General features: G+C 36.1%; 3 protein-coding genes across 9 annotated transcripts in view; 2 read left to right on the plus strand and 1 right to left on the minus strand.

Moving 5' to 3' along the window:
• The window catches only part of LOC109541362 (myotubularin-related protein 13), a 43,502-nt gene extending 39,638 nt beyond the window's left edge, over nucleotides 1-3,864 (plus strand). For all 6 annotated transcript variants that reach the window (XM_048670790.1, XM_048670791.1, XM_048670793.1 and 3 more), the window contains 6 exons: nucleotides 2,358-2,442; nucleotides 2,494-2,618; nucleotides 2,672-2,825; nucleotides 2,878-3,081; nucleotides 3,134-3,216; nucleotides 3,272-3,864. In XM_048670790.1, the coding sequence (XP_048526747.1) occupies nucleotides 2,358-2,442; nucleotides 2,494-2,618; nucleotides 2,672-2,825; nucleotides 2,878-3,081; nucleotides 3,134-3,216; nucleotides 3,272-3,364 (744 nt within the window). In that variant the 3' untranslated portion in view covers nucleotides 3,365-3,864. The remainder of the gene's footprint in view (nucleotides 1-2,357; nucleotides 2,443-2,493; nucleotides 2,619-2,671; nucleotides 2,826-2,877; nucleotides 3,082-3,133; nucleotides 3,217-3,271) is intronic.
• Nucleotides 1-13,595, minus strand: part of LOC109541363 (TNF receptor-associated factor 6) — an 18,330-nt gene extending 4,735 nt beyond the window's left edge. The window contains exons 1-8 of one of the 2 annotated variants that reach the window (XM_048670800.1): nucleotides 13,227-13,595; nucleotides 6,777-6,959; nucleotides 6,594-6,720; nucleotides 6,384-6,541; nucleotides 6,074-6,316; nucleotides 4,421-4,558; nucleotides 4,173-4,363; nucleotides 3,512-4,083 (exon numbers count right to left, since the gene is read on the minus strand). In XM_048670800.1, coding sequence (XP_048526757.1) covers nucleotides 4,174-4,363; nucleotides 4,421-4,558; nucleotides 6,074-6,316; nucleotides 6,384-6,541; nucleotides 6,594-6,720; nucleotides 6,777-6,959; nucleotides 13,227-13,426 — 1,239 coding nt within the window. In that variant the 5' untranslated portion in view covers nucleotides 13,427-13,595 and the 3' untranslated portion in view covers nucleotides 3,512-4,083; nucleotide 4,173. Of the gene's footprint in view, nucleotides 1-3,511; nucleotides 4,084-4,172; nucleotides 4,364-4,420; nucleotides 4,559-6,073; nucleotides 6,317-6,383; nucleotides 6,542-6,593; nucleotides 6,721-6,776; nucleotides 6,960-13,226 lie in introns of those variants that run through there. The other variant, XM_048670799.1, reaches the window with a different exon arrangement.
• Nucleotides 13,596-13,989: 394 nt separating this feature from the next.
• Nucleotides 13,990-17,039, plus strand: LOC109541366 (dnaJ homolog subfamily C member 3). The gene is made up of 3 exons (XM_019910221.2): nucleotides 13,990-14,999; nucleotides 15,916-16,251; nucleotides 16,308-17,039. The coding sequence occupies exons 1-3, from the start codon at nucleotides 14,135-14,137 to the stop codon at nucleotides 16,601-16,603; spliced, it is 1,497 nt and encodes a 498-aa protein (XP_019765780.1). The 5' UTR covers nucleotides 13,990-14,134; the 3' UTR covers nucleotides 16,604-17,039.
• Nucleotides 17,040-17,066: the final 27 nt, after the last annotated feature.

A 17,066-nucleotide genomic window follows, 5' to 3' on the forward strand; every position in this document is an offset into this window, starting at 1 on the left:
ATTAGAAAAGAAGATTAGAAGGCTCTGCACTGAAAATTGTCCCTCGGTTCTATACAAGGTGTCCCCCCGTCTTCTTCATAAACCGTAGTTTCTCCACTGCTGGAGATAGGTCTCTTCAAGTTTCTTCCAGATATCTCTATCCTGTGCTTTCTATGTCCAGTTTCGTCCCGCTGCGGCTTTAATATCGTCAGCCGCCCATCTCTTCATTGGTCTACTCAACTTTCGTTTACTTTCCCATGGTCTCCATTTCAGTACTCTAGATGCCCATCTATTGTTGTCCATCCTGGCCACGTGTCATCATACCCACTGCCACTTCAATCGGGCTATTCTCGTTATTCCGGTTCTTCTAATCTCTTCGTTCCTCATATGATCTCTTAAACTGACCCCCAGCATTTGTCTTTCCATAGCTCGCTGCGGGCATTGCAGGCGATGTACGCTGTTTTTGTGAGGCTCATTGTTTCCAGCCCGTAAGTGTTTACTGGGAGTATGCAGCTATCTCTGTTCCGGAGTATAAATCCTAGTTTTATGTATGCAGCACAACTTTGACCTATTCTTCGCGGTATTTCCGCTTTTCGATTTTCTTTATCAATTTTTAGTTTATGCCCCAGGCATAAACAAAAAACTATAATGCCCCAGGCATAAACAAAAAACTGCTGTCTACATTTTCAATCTCATTCCCTCCGATTGAAAGTTGAATGTTTTGCGTGCTGATGATTTTTGTTTTTGTGATGTTGACCTCGAGTCCTATTTTTTGAAAGGCATGGTTTAGTAGTTTGATTAGTCTTCAGTTCCAATGGGTATTCACTTATTAGAACCACGTCGTCCGCAAAACGCAGGTGGTTGAGATATTCGCCGTCAATTCTAACTCCGTTCTCCTCCCAGCTTAGCCCCTTGAACACGTCTTCTAATGCTAGCGTAAATAATTTGGGTGAGGTGTATCGCCTTGTCTTACTCCTTTTTTCACTTTTATTTGTTCCGTTTTCAGGTTTTCATCTAATTTAACTACCATTACTGATGTTTCGTATTATGGATTTGAGGAGTCCTGTATATCTACCCTGGCGTTATCTAAGGAGTGCATAATTGCCCATTGTTCCACTGAGTCAAAAGCTTTCTTATAGTCGACAAATACTAAGTGGATATTGATGTATTCGTTTGTCTTTTCAATCAGTAAACGGAGAGTTTGTATATGGTCTGTCGTGCTGTAGCCTTTGCGGAATCCGCCATGCTCCACTGGCTGGTAGGAGTCTAGTTTCTTAGTTAGACGGTTTGTTATAATCTTCGTGAGGAGCTTGTATAGGTGCGAGAGCAGGCTTATTGGTCTGTAGTTATCAAGATCAGCGTGGTCGCATTTTTTAGAGAAGGATTGTCTCGCTTCTCTGCCAGTGTTCGGGTATCCTTTGTTATTCGATGCATTTGTTAAGTAGAGTTAAGAGAGTTGAGACCATGAGGGTTACAGATTGGCATGGCTCTAACGCGACGTAACTTAGATAACTACTAGAATCGCTCGGGAATGGTATACCTATTGAAAATATCGAGGTGCGAAAGCTTGAAAAGGTGTGCTATTTGCATAAACAACGAAAAAGTTTTAAAAAGGCGATAATCGCGTTTTTTTCCGGAAGCAATCGCATATAACTTTCACTTTAAAAACTGAAACATACTTTGACCATTGGTTGCTCTATTTATGAAATAATGAAAGTTTACATTGTTATTTTCCAATTGATAAACGGACTTGTGGACCGGACAGAATCACCGTCGTAACACTGCTCTCGTGGTCTGCTAACTAAATTACCTGAATTTGCCTTCATGCACTTGTACTTTCAAGGAAACTCCTTATTATAGCATTAAAGTTAAAGTACTAAAATGAAAAAGTTAACGGTGACTTTCATGCATCTTGAACGCCAAGATGTGTTTCCAGGTGCACACCTATTCTGATATTTCAAAAAAAAAACGTAAGTTGGCTACACTTCGCGGTTTTTCCCGATTTTACTAAATCAGGCTTTGTGAAATACGTCAAATATATATATTTACAAGGTATTACATGTCATAAACTTCTTTTAATTTGGCAATTTAATTAATTTCTTTATAAATCGTGCTCTTCGGTTTTCCAAATTTATCAGCTACTGTTTTTGTTGACCATCCTTCCTCGATTAATATAATTATTTCCGTTTTTACAAATAATCTTAAATGCGGCATTTTAATAATAGGAAAAATAGTGGTCAGTATTATGTCATCATATTGGTCTCAGTCAGACCAAGGAAGAAAGTCAAATTTACACAACAACTATTTAGTCGACTACTTTTATGTGTCGCCAACTGTCCTTTTTAAATTTTAATATTGCAGGTAATTTATTTTTTTAGCGACATGCTTCATTTAGTACAGCTCTAGTGAGATCGCATGGTAGACTGGTACATAAGCGCTCCACTTTAGAAATATTAATGAGGGGTAAGTAAACGTTTAAGTTAAAAACGGAAATTAATTGTAATTGCCCTACAGGCAAAATGGTTGGAGCTGCTGAAGCTTCTTTGGTATATTCCCATCCACATCGTTTCGAGAAGTACAACTACACCACTCCTACTCATTGCGATTCGTGTTCCAATCTGCTTTGGGGTCCCGTTAAGGTACTTTCGCGAGGTTTAAAGTAAGATGTTTTTTTCCAAGTAATTAATTTTAGACCGGCATGAGATGCATGGACTGTGGGTACAGTTGCCACGAGAAATGTTCAGAAGGGGTTCCCAACAATTGCACCAAGTACAAAGCGATTTCTGACACATCAGCTACTCAAACGATGCAAGTCAGTGGCGGTGATAATGGTTCTGTTAGCTCAGGTTTGCCTCTTTTGCAATCTTCTAAATAGCAATTCATTGATTGCCTTTATAGGTAGCGCACGTCAAACGTCTAGTCAACAATACTATGAGCAGTTTTCTTCCAACGTCGCGGAAAACCGTACTCATGAGGGATATCTCTATAAAAGAGGTGCGCTCCTTAAGGGCTGGAAGCAGCGATGGTTTGTGCTGGATTCGATCAAGCATCAACTTCGCTATTATGATGCAGTAGAGGATTCTCATTGCAAAGGTTTAATCGGTAAGTTTAGATAAATACTTACCTACGCCCCAGTTAACCTAGTTTTTTGCAGAATTAGCTGAGGTGATGTCAGTAAGTTCAACTACTCCAGCTCCAGGGCCGCCAAAGAAAACTGACGACAAATCTTTCTTTGATGTGTGTATGACAGATTTAATTATTTGCAAGATCTAAACCATTTTCTCTTTTTTAGCTACGAACTAGTCGTCGAACATACAACTTTTGCGCGTCAGATTCCACGTCCGCGCAAGAATGGATCGAGAAGATCCAAGGTTGTTTGCAATAATTGATAATACTCCACTGAACCCAAAGAAAGGTTAGGTAAATCATTACAGATCTTATTTTATTATGTTATTAGAAAATCAGTTTTTGGGGGCAATCCTGTGGGAAAATGCACATAGTATAAGATAAAAGTAAATGTTGTGACCCATTATTGGAATTAACAAAACCCTCGGGTACATGTTTATTAACAAAAGTTGGTCAATTTATGTTGGTTATATTATTTAAAGAATCTTGATGATTTTCCTTGTCAATTCACTTTTCGATTTGAAGTAATATGTTTATAGTGTCATTATTTTGCTTCAAAATCTGGATGTTGTTCCCAGAGACTGTATGTAATTAGGTTAAAATCATAAGTGTTTCTTTGTATTTATTTATGTTTATACGGCACAAATTATGTTATGTAAAATTAAGTTTTGTAATATAATTAAATTTTATATTTTTTTATGTATCCGTTGCATTAAAGCAAACAAAAATGCTCAAAGTAATAAATCGTTATGTCCTTTTCGTGAGTGTTTGTGTACCTCTTTACACACTTAAAACTATTTAATTTTTAATAGTAATTTGTATATAAAATTAGACTTGGAATGTATAAAATACTCTACTGGTACAGTCCGCATAACAGTTTGCCTCTTAATAGATATATCGCGTTATATATATATTTTTGCATTACTGCACATTGTATACTTTTTTCTTTCTCTGATATGTTTAAATTATTCGAGTTATCTATAACAAATATATATATGTATGTTTTTACTTAATAACACTAATTGTTCAAGCAATTATTAGAAAGTCTGAGTATCTGATAAACTTACATCATACGGGATGCGCATTGACTTTGATAATCAGTTGATTGCTAGTAATGAATTCTTGGTCATACAATTCCTCAATAGAGGCAAACTCTGTATAGCCAAATCCTTTTGGATTTAAGTCGTGAATAGGACGGTTGAAAGCCTGAAGTTCTGGTCGCGACATCATCGTTTCTTTCATATTTTTATAGCACTGGCTAAAACGTTACAGTTTTATTAGTACTACCCATGACTTTAAATGAGCATACACTTACATTGGATGTACTATAGTAACGGTCAGTCTGCCGCAAAATGGCCAGTCCAATGCTTGATCATGCTCCGATTTCATTAGGTGAATAAGAACCGCCAAATAGTTCAAATCTTTTGGAGACAGATTTATTCTAAGACACAGCCTGGAAAGTAGTAACAATGTGATAATTTTTCCATTTGATACGTTGACTCATCTATACCACAAATGAGCCAAATTTAAAGTCATCCGATGCAGTCATTGTTCCAAAAGTACAGCTTACCATGAGTAAATAGTGTATTCTTTTATTAGGGGTAGAAGAAGTAAAACATTTGAATTGTGAGTGCGTGAATATCTTTCTTGCAGTTAAAAATAAAAAAAATCAGAAGGACCCGTTAATTTTATTTATAAGGGGGACACTTTGAATTAATATTTTTTGCATTCTTGTTTGGCCCTCCAGAAAGGGTAGATGTCGCTCTTAGAATATCTAATGGGAAGGGGGTCGAATGGCACATTGTTTTAAATAGCGTTCAATTCTCTTCACATTAGTTACTTCTTAGTAGTAGTTCTGTGGGGGGAACCCGAATGGGTCCGGCGAGTAGGCCTTAAAGGCCCTTTTCACCATTACCATTCACCATACTGATATTGATGATTTTAAAACGCGAATTGCAGCAGAATGCCGGACGATTCCCGGTCAAGTTTTCCGAAATGTTAGGGAAGAGTTCAAAAACAGACCTTATTATTCTTGAGAACAAGAAAATTGACAACACCTGAACGACTTATAAGATAGTGCGTAAGTAGATGACAGAATTTATTGTAGAAATTTCTCTTCCGAAAATAAAAAAATATATTTTTGTCGCTGTAAAATAATAAATAAATAAGATCTAAATAAAAAATAAGAAATCAATTTAAACTAGATTTTCTTCCTGATTCAACGATTTTAACAGTGTAACCTACTCTTCTAATCATTTGTATTACAAGGAGACCCAATACAATTGTTTTTGTGTAAACACTAACCTGAAAACTGGTATCTGAATGCAAGCAAGTTTAATTGTTTCTACAACTTTAAAACGCGATTATTCGGAAATCTCAGGATAAGAAGCAAGAAAGTGCCACTCGATTCTAAGATTTTAGAATCTTAGATAATCACCCTTAGGGTTGGCATGTACCCGTCCCAAGGGGTTGAAATAAGGAAGCTAAAAACATTAATTTAAAGTGTCCCCCTTACAAATAAAATTGACGGGTTATTCCGATTTTTCCGACTGCAAAAAATATATTAAGGGTGGAAAGTTTTCAAATTGACACCCTGTATATTCACTGTTCCTCAGTATCAAATATTTACAAATAAAATCAAAGCAAACTTTTCCTGCCTCTGGTTAGCGAAAGATCAATATCAAAATTTCCCAAAAACTTAAAAATTATTTCAATGTGTGTTTATACTGTTTTTAATCAACGCTATAATTGTTTTTTCAAATAAAAAATTATAAACGCTATTTATACTGTCGAATGCGACCCAACTTTTCAAATAACCTAAGTAGGTGGTTTACTTTAAATCAATATGCATGTTTTGAAGGACTTCTTTCAATGTAAACTCTAATTAGAACAGTCTAAATCTTTCATAAATAAATTCGTACCAAAACACTTAAAATTAGATTCAAATGTCGTTAATAAAAATATTTACTTGTAACCATAAGCACTGGTATAAAACCCTGGGCTGTAATGCATGATTCGTGGATTTTCCCGCATTGCCTTGATTTTGTTCTTGAAGTCATTAAAATGCCATATGAAGCAGCCGTTGCAATATCTCTGCTGGAAATTCGAAATTGTGCTCGAGTGGTTTGAAATTTGTTCCGACATATTGGCAATAATAATATCCTGTTCTCTGGTTTTCTGTTCCAAAAATATGATCTTTTCATATAAAGCTCTAAAAAGACATACATACATTCGTTGTATTTTATATCTTCCATAAATCATAATAAAAACATTCTTACTTCAGGAGATTTTGCAAATTTTCGTCTTCACCTAACGGACTACCAGATGCTTCGTTCTTGGATGGCGGATCCCAAAAGTTCGCCTGCGCCAATGCTGAACTAGCACTTTCGCTATTATTTTGGGATAAGGTGGCTTTTGAGTAGGCATGTGATAACAACTACAAAGATAATTACATAGAATGTACCACACGATTATTGTAGGAAACATACTAATAAATGTTGCTGAACGTTTTGCTCAAGATGCCTTTGTAAGTTTGGGTCATCTTCGAACTTCTCATAACAACCCACATTTACAAACACACAGCGAAGCTTTTCGTGATCAGGCAATTCTGGGGGCCTACAAATCATTCTTCTTTAGTTAGCTACTTAATTACCGAATATTGCTCTCATTACCTGAATTCGCACACTAATAGATGAGTATCCACATCTAAAGGAGACAGCTCCTTTAAACACCCTCTCAGAATATTTGGACATTTTGTTCTCTGTTGTGATATTTCCCTCCGGGTAAAATTGTCAGGAAAAATGTCTTTGTCCTTATTCAGTTTTATATTGTCAACAGGGCACGCATCTTCCTTTCTGAAACCACAGCGTATATGAATGAAATTATTTCGGAATTTACAATAAAGCGATGAAATCACTTCGTGATTCATACATATTGTTTAAGATTTATAGCGAGTTATTTAAATGTTTTATGGCAACTTACCAGATATTAACTATAGGAGAAGAAAATGAGATCTTTGTTTAACATAATATAATTATTAGATGTAATTGACGCAAATATTTTCAGACACCATGCTACATTATGAATCACATTTTTACTACATAGTAACTTTCTTTACGCATGATGAAGGCATCTCCTAAGTGGAACTATACACATGGTGTCCCGGAAAATGTGGGCATGCTTTCGGTTACAAATACAAGGTGTAAAAATAACATGATAAATTCATATAAAAATATCTTATACTGTCCAAAGTACCTGGTATAATCTGGCAATTTTTTAATATGATAGATACTAGTTAAGGCCCCTTAAGATAGAGGCTTTAAAAGTCATTTTGTGTTTTAAGTTTGTCAGGAACTCTGGGTGGATTGAGTAGCCGAGGGGCCATGTTGCCGGTCCCAAGTCCGGGTAAATAGGAGTGTTGAAAGGTTAGTTTAGCTCCCTGCCTAGTGTAAAACTCTTAGCAGGCTCACAGAACCGATAACTCGCCTGGGAATTGCACTCATATACAGATGATGAACCATGCTCGAAAAAGGATAACAAAGTGGAAACGGAAACATTTTATGAGAGGAGCCTCCTGGAATGTCAAAACACTCAATAATAAGGAACAAGAAATCGTGCAAGAACTGAATAATGAACAGAATATCAAATGCTGCAGCACATACAAATACCTGAGCGTAAAAATATCGAAAGAAGGAAGTCTGGAGGAAGCAATGGTCAAACGAAATCTTCAAGGCAGGAAGGCTGTGCCCATGTTAAACGGCATACTATGGGATAAACACATTACGAAGGAAAACAAACACAGAATATACAACACAATAATTAAAAGTATACTACCGTATAGTAGTGAAGTGTGGGTTATAAAGGATAGAGCAGAGAAAGCACTAAAAGCTGCATATATGGACTACTGGAGAAGAGCGGCAATAAAGTCTAGATTGGAAAAGATCAGAAATGGAAGGATAAGGAAAATGATGGAAGTAAAGCACGATATTGTAGATTATATAAGGACTGGACAACTCAGATGATACGGACCTGTGCAGAGGATGGGCCAGGACCGACTTCCAAAGATAGTCTGCATTGGACACCACAAGGGAAAAAAAGAGAGCAATCCCACGGAAAGCTGGAGAGAGGGTATAGACGGACAGATCCAGGGGAGAGGACTGGACGAAGACCTGGAGGGACCAAGGCGGCTGGAGATTGGGTATCGGGAGGCGGACAACGTTGTAACCCGATGGATATATATACAGTGCCCGTTTAAATAATGAGACCCCCTTTTATTTTTTGAACCTTAACAGCTATGTCACAAAATTTGGGACGCTTACTTTGTACTTACACACCTGTCATTTACCTCATGTTATTTGACGCCCCTAAACACTGTTGAGTGCATTTTTATTTGTTTTCGTATCCAGTTCGCTTAAATCCACAGTTTTTCCTTATTTTAATGCTTGAATTCCTTAAGTAGTAACTTTTTATTTACTCTGAGAGTTTTTGATAGTTTCGATCATTGTTATCTACGTTTGAAAGTTCAAGTTTTATTAGGTATTTTTTAAGTACCCAAGTTAATTTAAATGCAAACATGGTTATGGACGCCCATTGGAACTGAAGCGGTGGGGATATACGGAGAAGCTGGTCGAAATTTACATCAAGCGGTACGATTGTTCAGCGAAAGATTCCTTGACAGTCCCATTTGCCGAAAGTATTACGTAAAATTGCTCCAAAAGTTTGTGAAAACTGGCAGTGTTGACCGGAAAAACAGTACTGGAAGAAAGGCTATTCCCGAAGCCAAACAATTGACATTATCGCCACTATGGTCACCAATTTTCAGCAGTCATACGCTGCTGAAGAATGCATATCTTAAGAAAAACAAGTTCCATCCATACAAAACCAGTCTGGTTCATCACGATTCAAGATGATCCGGATAGGAGTATGGAGTTTTGTGAACTCATGTGCGAAACAATTTCCAGATCAGGCCAGACGAATTTGCTTTCACGACGAATCAACTTTTTTTGAACGAGACTGTGAATAGGCAGAATGTACGGTATTTGTCTGATGTGAACGTACACGTATTTCGAGAAAACCACACACAATTTCCACAGAAAATAAATATTTGGGCTGTCATACTTGGAAATCATTTAGTCGGTCCCATATTTATTGATCAGAATCTTACCGGTAAACTTTATCTAGATATGTTACAAAACCAGATTTATCCAGAGATACAAAGAATCGTCAGGGACAATCCGGAGGAATTTCAGAGTGACACAGTTTTTCAACAAAGACGGTGCACCCCTTCATTAATCAAGAGCAGTTAGGGAGTGGCCAGTCGAATGGCCGGCACGGTCGCCCGATCTTACACCAATGGACTTTTTTTCTCTGGGGATATCTCAAGAGCCAAGTTTATGTTACAGAACCTGATTCAATTGAAGACCTGAGAGAAAGAATAAGGAACGTTGGCTTTGGAATACCGAGAGACACATTAGCAAAAGTTAGAGATGAATTCACGCATCGACTTTTATAAAATATCTGGGTAGGCATTGCTGTATGTGATAATTACAATTAGGGTTAAGTCGGTTTAGATAAAAATACATTTTTATACAGCGCTAGAAAAAACAACAAACTTATCAGATATTTAATTGGCAATTGGTCATTCGAAAACCACTGAAACAAATGATCTACAAATTGACGGTTGACGGGAGGATAAACACCTTCCAAACAATGTGTCATTCGACCATCTATTCCATTAGAAAAAACCGAACTAAAATGGCGTAAGACTGTCACTTTATGTCAAAAGTCAAACTATTTTTATGTTAAAAGATGGATAATTTTATCTTATGTAGTCGTCCCAAATTATGTGACAATAGCTATAAAGGTTCAAAAAATATAAGGGGGACCTCATTATTTACGCGGGTACTGTATATAATTTGAATGTATGGGGCGCTGAAAACTCTCATTCTACGATTATTTCCTTCAAATAATATACAGTCTGCGTCACATAAAAGTAGACGATTAAATAGTTGTTGATTAAATGACATAACACTGACAAATAAATTTTTCCATTATCAAAATGAGACATTCAAAAGTATTTGAAAAACTCGAATAACAATAATCGAGGAAGGATGGTTAACAAAAACAGTAGCTGAGAGATTTAGAAAATCGAAGAGCACGATTTATAAAAAGATTAATTAAATTGTCAAATTAAAACAAGTTTGTGACATACATTGTCCATATATTTGACGTATTTCGCCGAGCCTGATTTACCAAAAGACGGAAAAATCATCTTAGGAGTCGTCTACTTTTATGTGTCGCCAACCGTACATATGGGCCGGCATCGTTGGGAATTTTTTTTATAGGAACATTTGCATTGCTCCCACGGCTGAATGGACCACTTTATTTAGAGTTTCTCCAAAATACTTTAAAACGTTTATTAGAGGAAAGTTTTTATCTACGATTGAATTCATTAAATTTTTTTTTCTGCAGTGTTGGTGTCTGCTTATTTTGTTTGGATATTTTAATACTTTACTCGGCATGAGTTTCTATCACTACCCTCGTATGAATAAATACTATCCAACGGTTTACCTTTCAAACGTACTAATCGCCTGTAAATAGCAATCACTAAGTAATGTGATGTTTTCTATTCGTTTAGAACATGAATCAGATGAACAATGAACAATGAACATTAAAATAAAGGGTGCTTGTGAATTAAACAATATACTATAGGTATATGTGTAGTTGTACGATAAACGTATGTGCTAACATTTTCACCAGTTTGAAAAATAAAATTCTATAAAATTGGATATACGAAATCTACTCATATGTGGAGATTTCGCATGCTTTTACGGTGCTTTTATGTGCCTCTTACATTAGAACAACTGAAAAAAACGTCTCTTTGCCGATTTTTTTTATAGGCTTTCGTTAAGTACACAAAATTTTAAAACATAATTAAGCACTTTTAGTTGCTTGGAAGGTTCGCATCAAATTAAAATGTCGACTTATTTTGTGACCCAATGGCGGAAAGATAATGGTAGAAAATAAAACCATATACTATTCAGGAAGGCAAGGCAAGACGGTTCACACCGGTATGGAGTGTGCGTAATTCTGAACGAAATCATAAAATCAGTAACAGATTTCGCTTCATATTCAAATATAATTTTAACGATACAACTGAGTTCAAGTAATATGAAAGTGAACATCATACAGGTCTATGCCCCAACAGCTAATAAACCAGATAACGACATAGAAAGCTTTTACAAGATTTTGATAAATGTCCTAAAATCCACTAAAACACAAGGTGACGATCATCAAGTTACGAGAAGTGAAGACATAGGAGCAGGCTTACAATTAAACAAATAAAAAGAAGTTCAGAAAAGACCCAAATCGATACTACCAGACTAAGAGATCCAGAAACAAAACAACGTTTGACAGAGGAGATCAACATAGTATGGACGAATGTAAAGGAGGAAAATCTCCAAAGCACTGAAATAGAAGGCAAATGGCGTCTAATAAGTACAGAAATAACTAGAAGTCAAAGGGAAACACCCAAAACACATAAAAAGAAACAATGGATGACAGACGAGATCCATCAGTTAATGGATGAAAGGGGACAATTTAAAACTAAAGATAATACGAAAAAGAGATAGACAAACAGTTAAAGCATGAAATTAAACAAGCAAGAGAAAAATTGCTAAGGGAACAGTGCGAAGAGATAGAGAAGTACCAGAGAAAGCTTGGCTGTTTAAACTCCCTTAAAAATTAATGGTTACTCTGCACTTTCTGCGCTATTCCAAAAACCACAAACGCGAACGACTGCTGTGAATACAGAACTATGGACGGATCAGTAAAAAACTAGAGGAAAGAATAGATGATAGTCAATTTGGGTTTACAAACAGACTAGTCACAAGAGAAGCGTTTTTTGCACTAAATGTGTTAGCACAGGGGTGTCAAGACATAAATATGGAAAAAGTCTTCGATAAGACACGAAAAACTAGTCAAAATTCTCCAAACAGAAAACCTCGACAACAGACTTAAGAATAATAACAAATCTTTATTGGAATCAACTCGCACAAACAATAGTGGATAATAACAACGCCCAGAAATGGAAATAAGAACACAAGTGAGACGGATGTGTTATGTTCCCCTTCCCTGCTCATTAACGTATACAGTGAATCAATTTCTGAAGAGGTACTATTATCTGAAAATGAGGGAATAATGGTGAACGGAAAGATTATAAACAATATAAGACTCGCGGACGACACAGCGATTATAGCAAGCTCCGCTGAAGAACTCCACAGACGATTATACAGAACTGGTGCATTTTGTGAACAGCTTGGACTAAAAATAAACATACCTAATAAAGGCCAAATAAAAATTCAAACATACATTTATTGACCAACAAATAGAAAGGGTTTAAAATACAAATACCTGGGCAAGTGGATCACATAAAATAACGACCAAACAACAGAAATAAGAACTAGAATAGAAACAGCAATAAATACGTTCGTGAGATTGAAGACTATTAGCTGTTCCAGAGATCTCACAATAGAACTAAGAGTGATAACATTAAGGTGCTATGTGTTTGCAGTACTTACTGTTTTATGGATTGGAAGGATGGACGGTTAAGCAGGAGCACATAACACAAACTGCAGCCGTTTGAAATGTGGTGTTATGAAAAGATAGATCATGGACAGAAAGAAGGACAAACATGGATGCACTTCGAGAAATGGGTAAAAAATGTGAAGTAATTAACACCATAAAGGCAAGAACAGTACAATACCTTGGGCATATAATAAGAGGACAGCGATATGAGATGCTTAGATTGATCATGCAAAGAAAGATACAGGAAAGAAGGAGCATTGGTAGAAGGAGAATTCATGGTTGAGAAATTTGAGGGATTGGTTTGGTTGTAGCTCAATAGATCATTTCAGAATAGCGGCAAATAACGTAAGAATAGCAGTGATGATATCCAACCTCCGATAGGAGACGGCACTGAAAGAAGTTGCCAGGAAGGCTCGCATCAAACTAACATTTCAACTTATTACTGAAAAATGAATGGAAAGCAAAGGTAAATTTGTTAGGCATACTTGGTATAACCAAATATATTACCTACCACCCCGAAAGACTTAGGCACTTACTCTAACCATTCTCGAATGCAATTCCTGCAAAACCGATGCCCGCAAGAGGTAAGTACTGGATCTCTAAGCCAAGCCAAACAAATTGGGCACTCGAATCGCGCTTCTGGAGCTTCAAATTCGTCTATGGAGCTCTCCTGTGCAACTTCGGCACTTCCGAACTCATTCAAACCGCTCCCTTGAACTTCTTTCACATCTGCCATGGCTACGAATTATTCATAGTTATTCTAGACCGAAAGCACTTCAAGAACTCGAACCGTGTCTTAATTTACATAATTCTTAAATGGCATAATTTGGATAATAGTCATTCTTGACTAATTATTGTGGATTTGACATGTTTATTATTCAAACTTGGACAGTAACAGTGTTGCCGATTATTTTAGCACGTTATTTTCTCAACTATCTATTTTGATTTTGCTTGCGACAACATTGCGTTTAAGTTTTGTTAAAATTGATGATTTCGAATTAGAAAGGTGCACAATATAGAAATCATAATAATACCAATGAAAATCAGGGGTGTTATGTGTGTGTATGTATGTTGTGTGTTGATGCTCACGTAGGCGTGTGCATGTGATTTTTAAAAACTAGCAAATAAATTTTGAGCAGTTTGCAGTTGTTCATAAATATAGTCAACCATTAACAAAAATATAATATAAAATGTATTAAAATAAAAATATATTATAAGTATAGGTAATAGAACATGAGCTGTGTTGTTAAATAAAACTGATAAAGCTGTGCGCAATGTAAAATACCACTGTCACTTCACTGACGTAAAGATAGTCCACCTGGACCAATCAGCTGACACCACGAACCAAATTTTAAATATTAGTTGGAGAAGCAAAATGTTGATTAATGTTAACCTTCTCAGGACTTAGATATTTCCAGGCTTAGTAGATGATCAGTTTGTAGCAATGACCAGTCCAATATTTAGTGATTTTACGGGAAATAGCGTGTGGTTCCGAATAACTCCTTATTTGGTTCTACTGGCTTTGGAAAACTTGGTTAACGTGTCGGAATGCTTATCGCAAGGAGAAATTAACAAACATTTGGAACAAGGCAAAGAATATCTCTCCAAAGGCCAGTGGGGGGATGCTTTAACGCACTACCACGCGGCAGTAGATGGAGACCCAACCAACTATCTCACCTACTTCAAAAGAGGTACTGTTTACTTAGCGTTGGGAAAAGCGAAAAATGCTTTAGGGGACTTTGACAAAGTCCTAGAGCTGAAGCCGGACTTCACAGCTGCTCGAATCGGGCGAGGCAATATCCATTTAAAACAAGGAAGTTATGATCTTGCTCAGCTCGACTTGTACAATGTGTTGAAAGCGGATCCAGATAATGTGGAAGCAAACGAATTACTGAAGCGGATTGAACCAGCAAAAGAGCGCAAGGGAAACGCTGAATATTATTATGGATATAACGATTATGCCAGTGCAATACAATACCTTAGCGAGGCAATAGAAGTGAGCCCGTGGGCCGCAAGTTTATATGAATTCAGAGCGGAAATGCATTTGGAAACGGGAAATGAAATTGCAGCGATATCCGACATTAAAGCAGCCACCAAACTGCAGAGTGATAACACTGATGGTTTTCTTAAACTTGCCCAGATCCTCTACAAAACTGGCAGTGCAACAGAGTCCTTAAAAGCTATAAGGGAGTGCCTGAAGCTGGATCCGGAGCATAAAAAATGTTTCACTTTTTACAAAAAGATTAAAAAAGTTGAAAAGGTCCTAGTTGAGGCTGAAACGGCTGTTGAAAATAACAATTATGCTGAGGGTAAGTTCAAGAGTTTGTAAAAAATGTTAACACATCTAAAAATTTCAAAATGCCGTTTTCGTAAAGCAATTTAAACCAACTTCTGAAGTTGAATAAATATACAATGCGTGCCTGTAGCTGCAATTAGTTATGCGAGTTAATTTGGGTTGATATTTTACTTAACGTTTATTACTTTTTAAATGAAGGGACTTCTTCAACTCCATATACTTACATTGTGTCCACTTAAGTTAGCACCATATGGAAAACTTTTTTATTATTAATTTTACGAAAAAAGTTATTCCTCATAAAAGTTCTGCTTGCATAGTATACATTTTAATAATTATTTTTTCAATACCCCTTGTGAAAGTACTGAAGAATCATATTTATTATTAAAAATTGAGTTTGACATTATATTTTTACACTTTAAATCTTGTTTGTTGTACTTTTGTTAGGATATGTAAATTAAGGATATTACATGAAAAAATCCAAATTGGGTAGGGATTGTCTTCTGAAGTTTATTTAGCAACGAAAATGTTAGCGCCAATAATTTTGAATTACAAAATAATAATAAAAAATCTAATTTGGGAAGCTTCAGATTTTTAATTAACCATCGATGAGAAGAACATACGCAAATCAAATAGCAATTATTGTTTTATTATAAAATTAATTTAATTTAATTTAACGCCTTATTTGAAAGCAAGACTTGCAAGACCAATACTCCAAATGCAAGAACAAAACCAAGACCCCAAGACCATGCAAGTATTGATCTTGCTTTGCTCATCCCTACCCATCTTTGCGTAGTGCATTTTTACAGTGTGAGCCTCTCGTAACTTCGAACAAGTATGTTTGTATGTTTTCAAACAGCGCCGTCTTGCTAATTTATAATTTTCTCAAGTGTCTGATGCTGGAACTAATTGTTTGATATTTTAATTTACAGGTATCGAGGCTGCCTTAAAAGTAATAAAAAATGAAGAAGACGTAAGACAAATTATATTCCAGGCTAAGCGCATCCTCTGTACCTGTTATATGAATGAAGATCGATCTGAAGAGGCTGTGAAAGCTTGCAGTGAGGCGCTCAACATCTATGAAGAAGCGGGTATTTACTGTGATAGAGCTGAAGCTTATTTGCAATCTGAATTATATGATGATGCTATAAGAGACTTCAGAGCAGCGTTAGAAGTTGATAAACATTTTGAAAGGGCTAAGGAAGGTTTGAATAAGGCAGAAAATAGGCAAAAACAATCGGAGAAGCGGGATTACTACAAAATATTGGGTATGTTTTTTAAGACATAGTTTTCTCTCAACAATCTAAGTCATTATTTATTTCAGGTGTTAAAAGAACGGCAACTAAGAAAGAAATTGTGAAAGCCTACAGGAAAGCAGCTCAAAAGTGGCATCCTGATAACTATCAAATGGATGAAAAAATGAAAAAAATTGCAGAAAAGAAATTCATAGATATAGCAGCTGCCAAAGAAGTTCTTACCGACGAGGAAAAGCGGCGACAGTTTGATAACGGTGAAGATCCACTCGACCCAGAATCGGGTAAACAGAACATGCACGCCAATTTCCATAACTTCCAAAGCTTCCATGGAAGCCCGTTTCAGTTCAGGTTCCATTTCAATTAATACAAGTGAGTGCAAAATCGAACTTAATTTATATTTGGCGCTAAGTGTTGAAAGTGCATTGCTAGTTTAAAGGCGGCAAGATAAAAAAAAATGTTTTGTGTGATCCGTTGTACCACAGGAAATTGTAAAGAATTATTATTGAAAATGTTTGTTTCCAATTAGGACTTTTTTGTCGTTTTTTGACTAGATTAAGTCTATATGAAAAATATGTTTTACACTTTTATGCTTTTACTATCAATACCTGCATACTACCAAATTAAATAATCCGAAAGAAATACTGTGTGACCCCGTTAGTCGTTTAAGTTTAAAGGACGTTGGATTCTCTACGCCTAAGTAAAAACTGATACTTAGTGCATACCAAGGGTATATCGTGTACAAAGCCACGTTATGGACTGAATTTAATTTATATAATATTGTAAATATATGTTTCAGTTAATACATGTTTTTATTTTGATACCGCTTG

This window comes from Dendroctonus ponderosae, unplaced genomic scaffold (genome assembly GCF_020466585.1).
Source record: "Dendroctonus ponderosae isolate FM_Combo_2020 unplaced genomic scaffold, Dpon_F_20191213v2 Dpon_F_20191213_1, whole genome shotgun sequence".
NCBI classification, from domain to species: domain Eukaryota; kingdom Metazoa; phylum Arthropoda; class Insecta; order Coleoptera; family Curculionidae; genus Dendroctonus; species Dendroctonus ponderosae.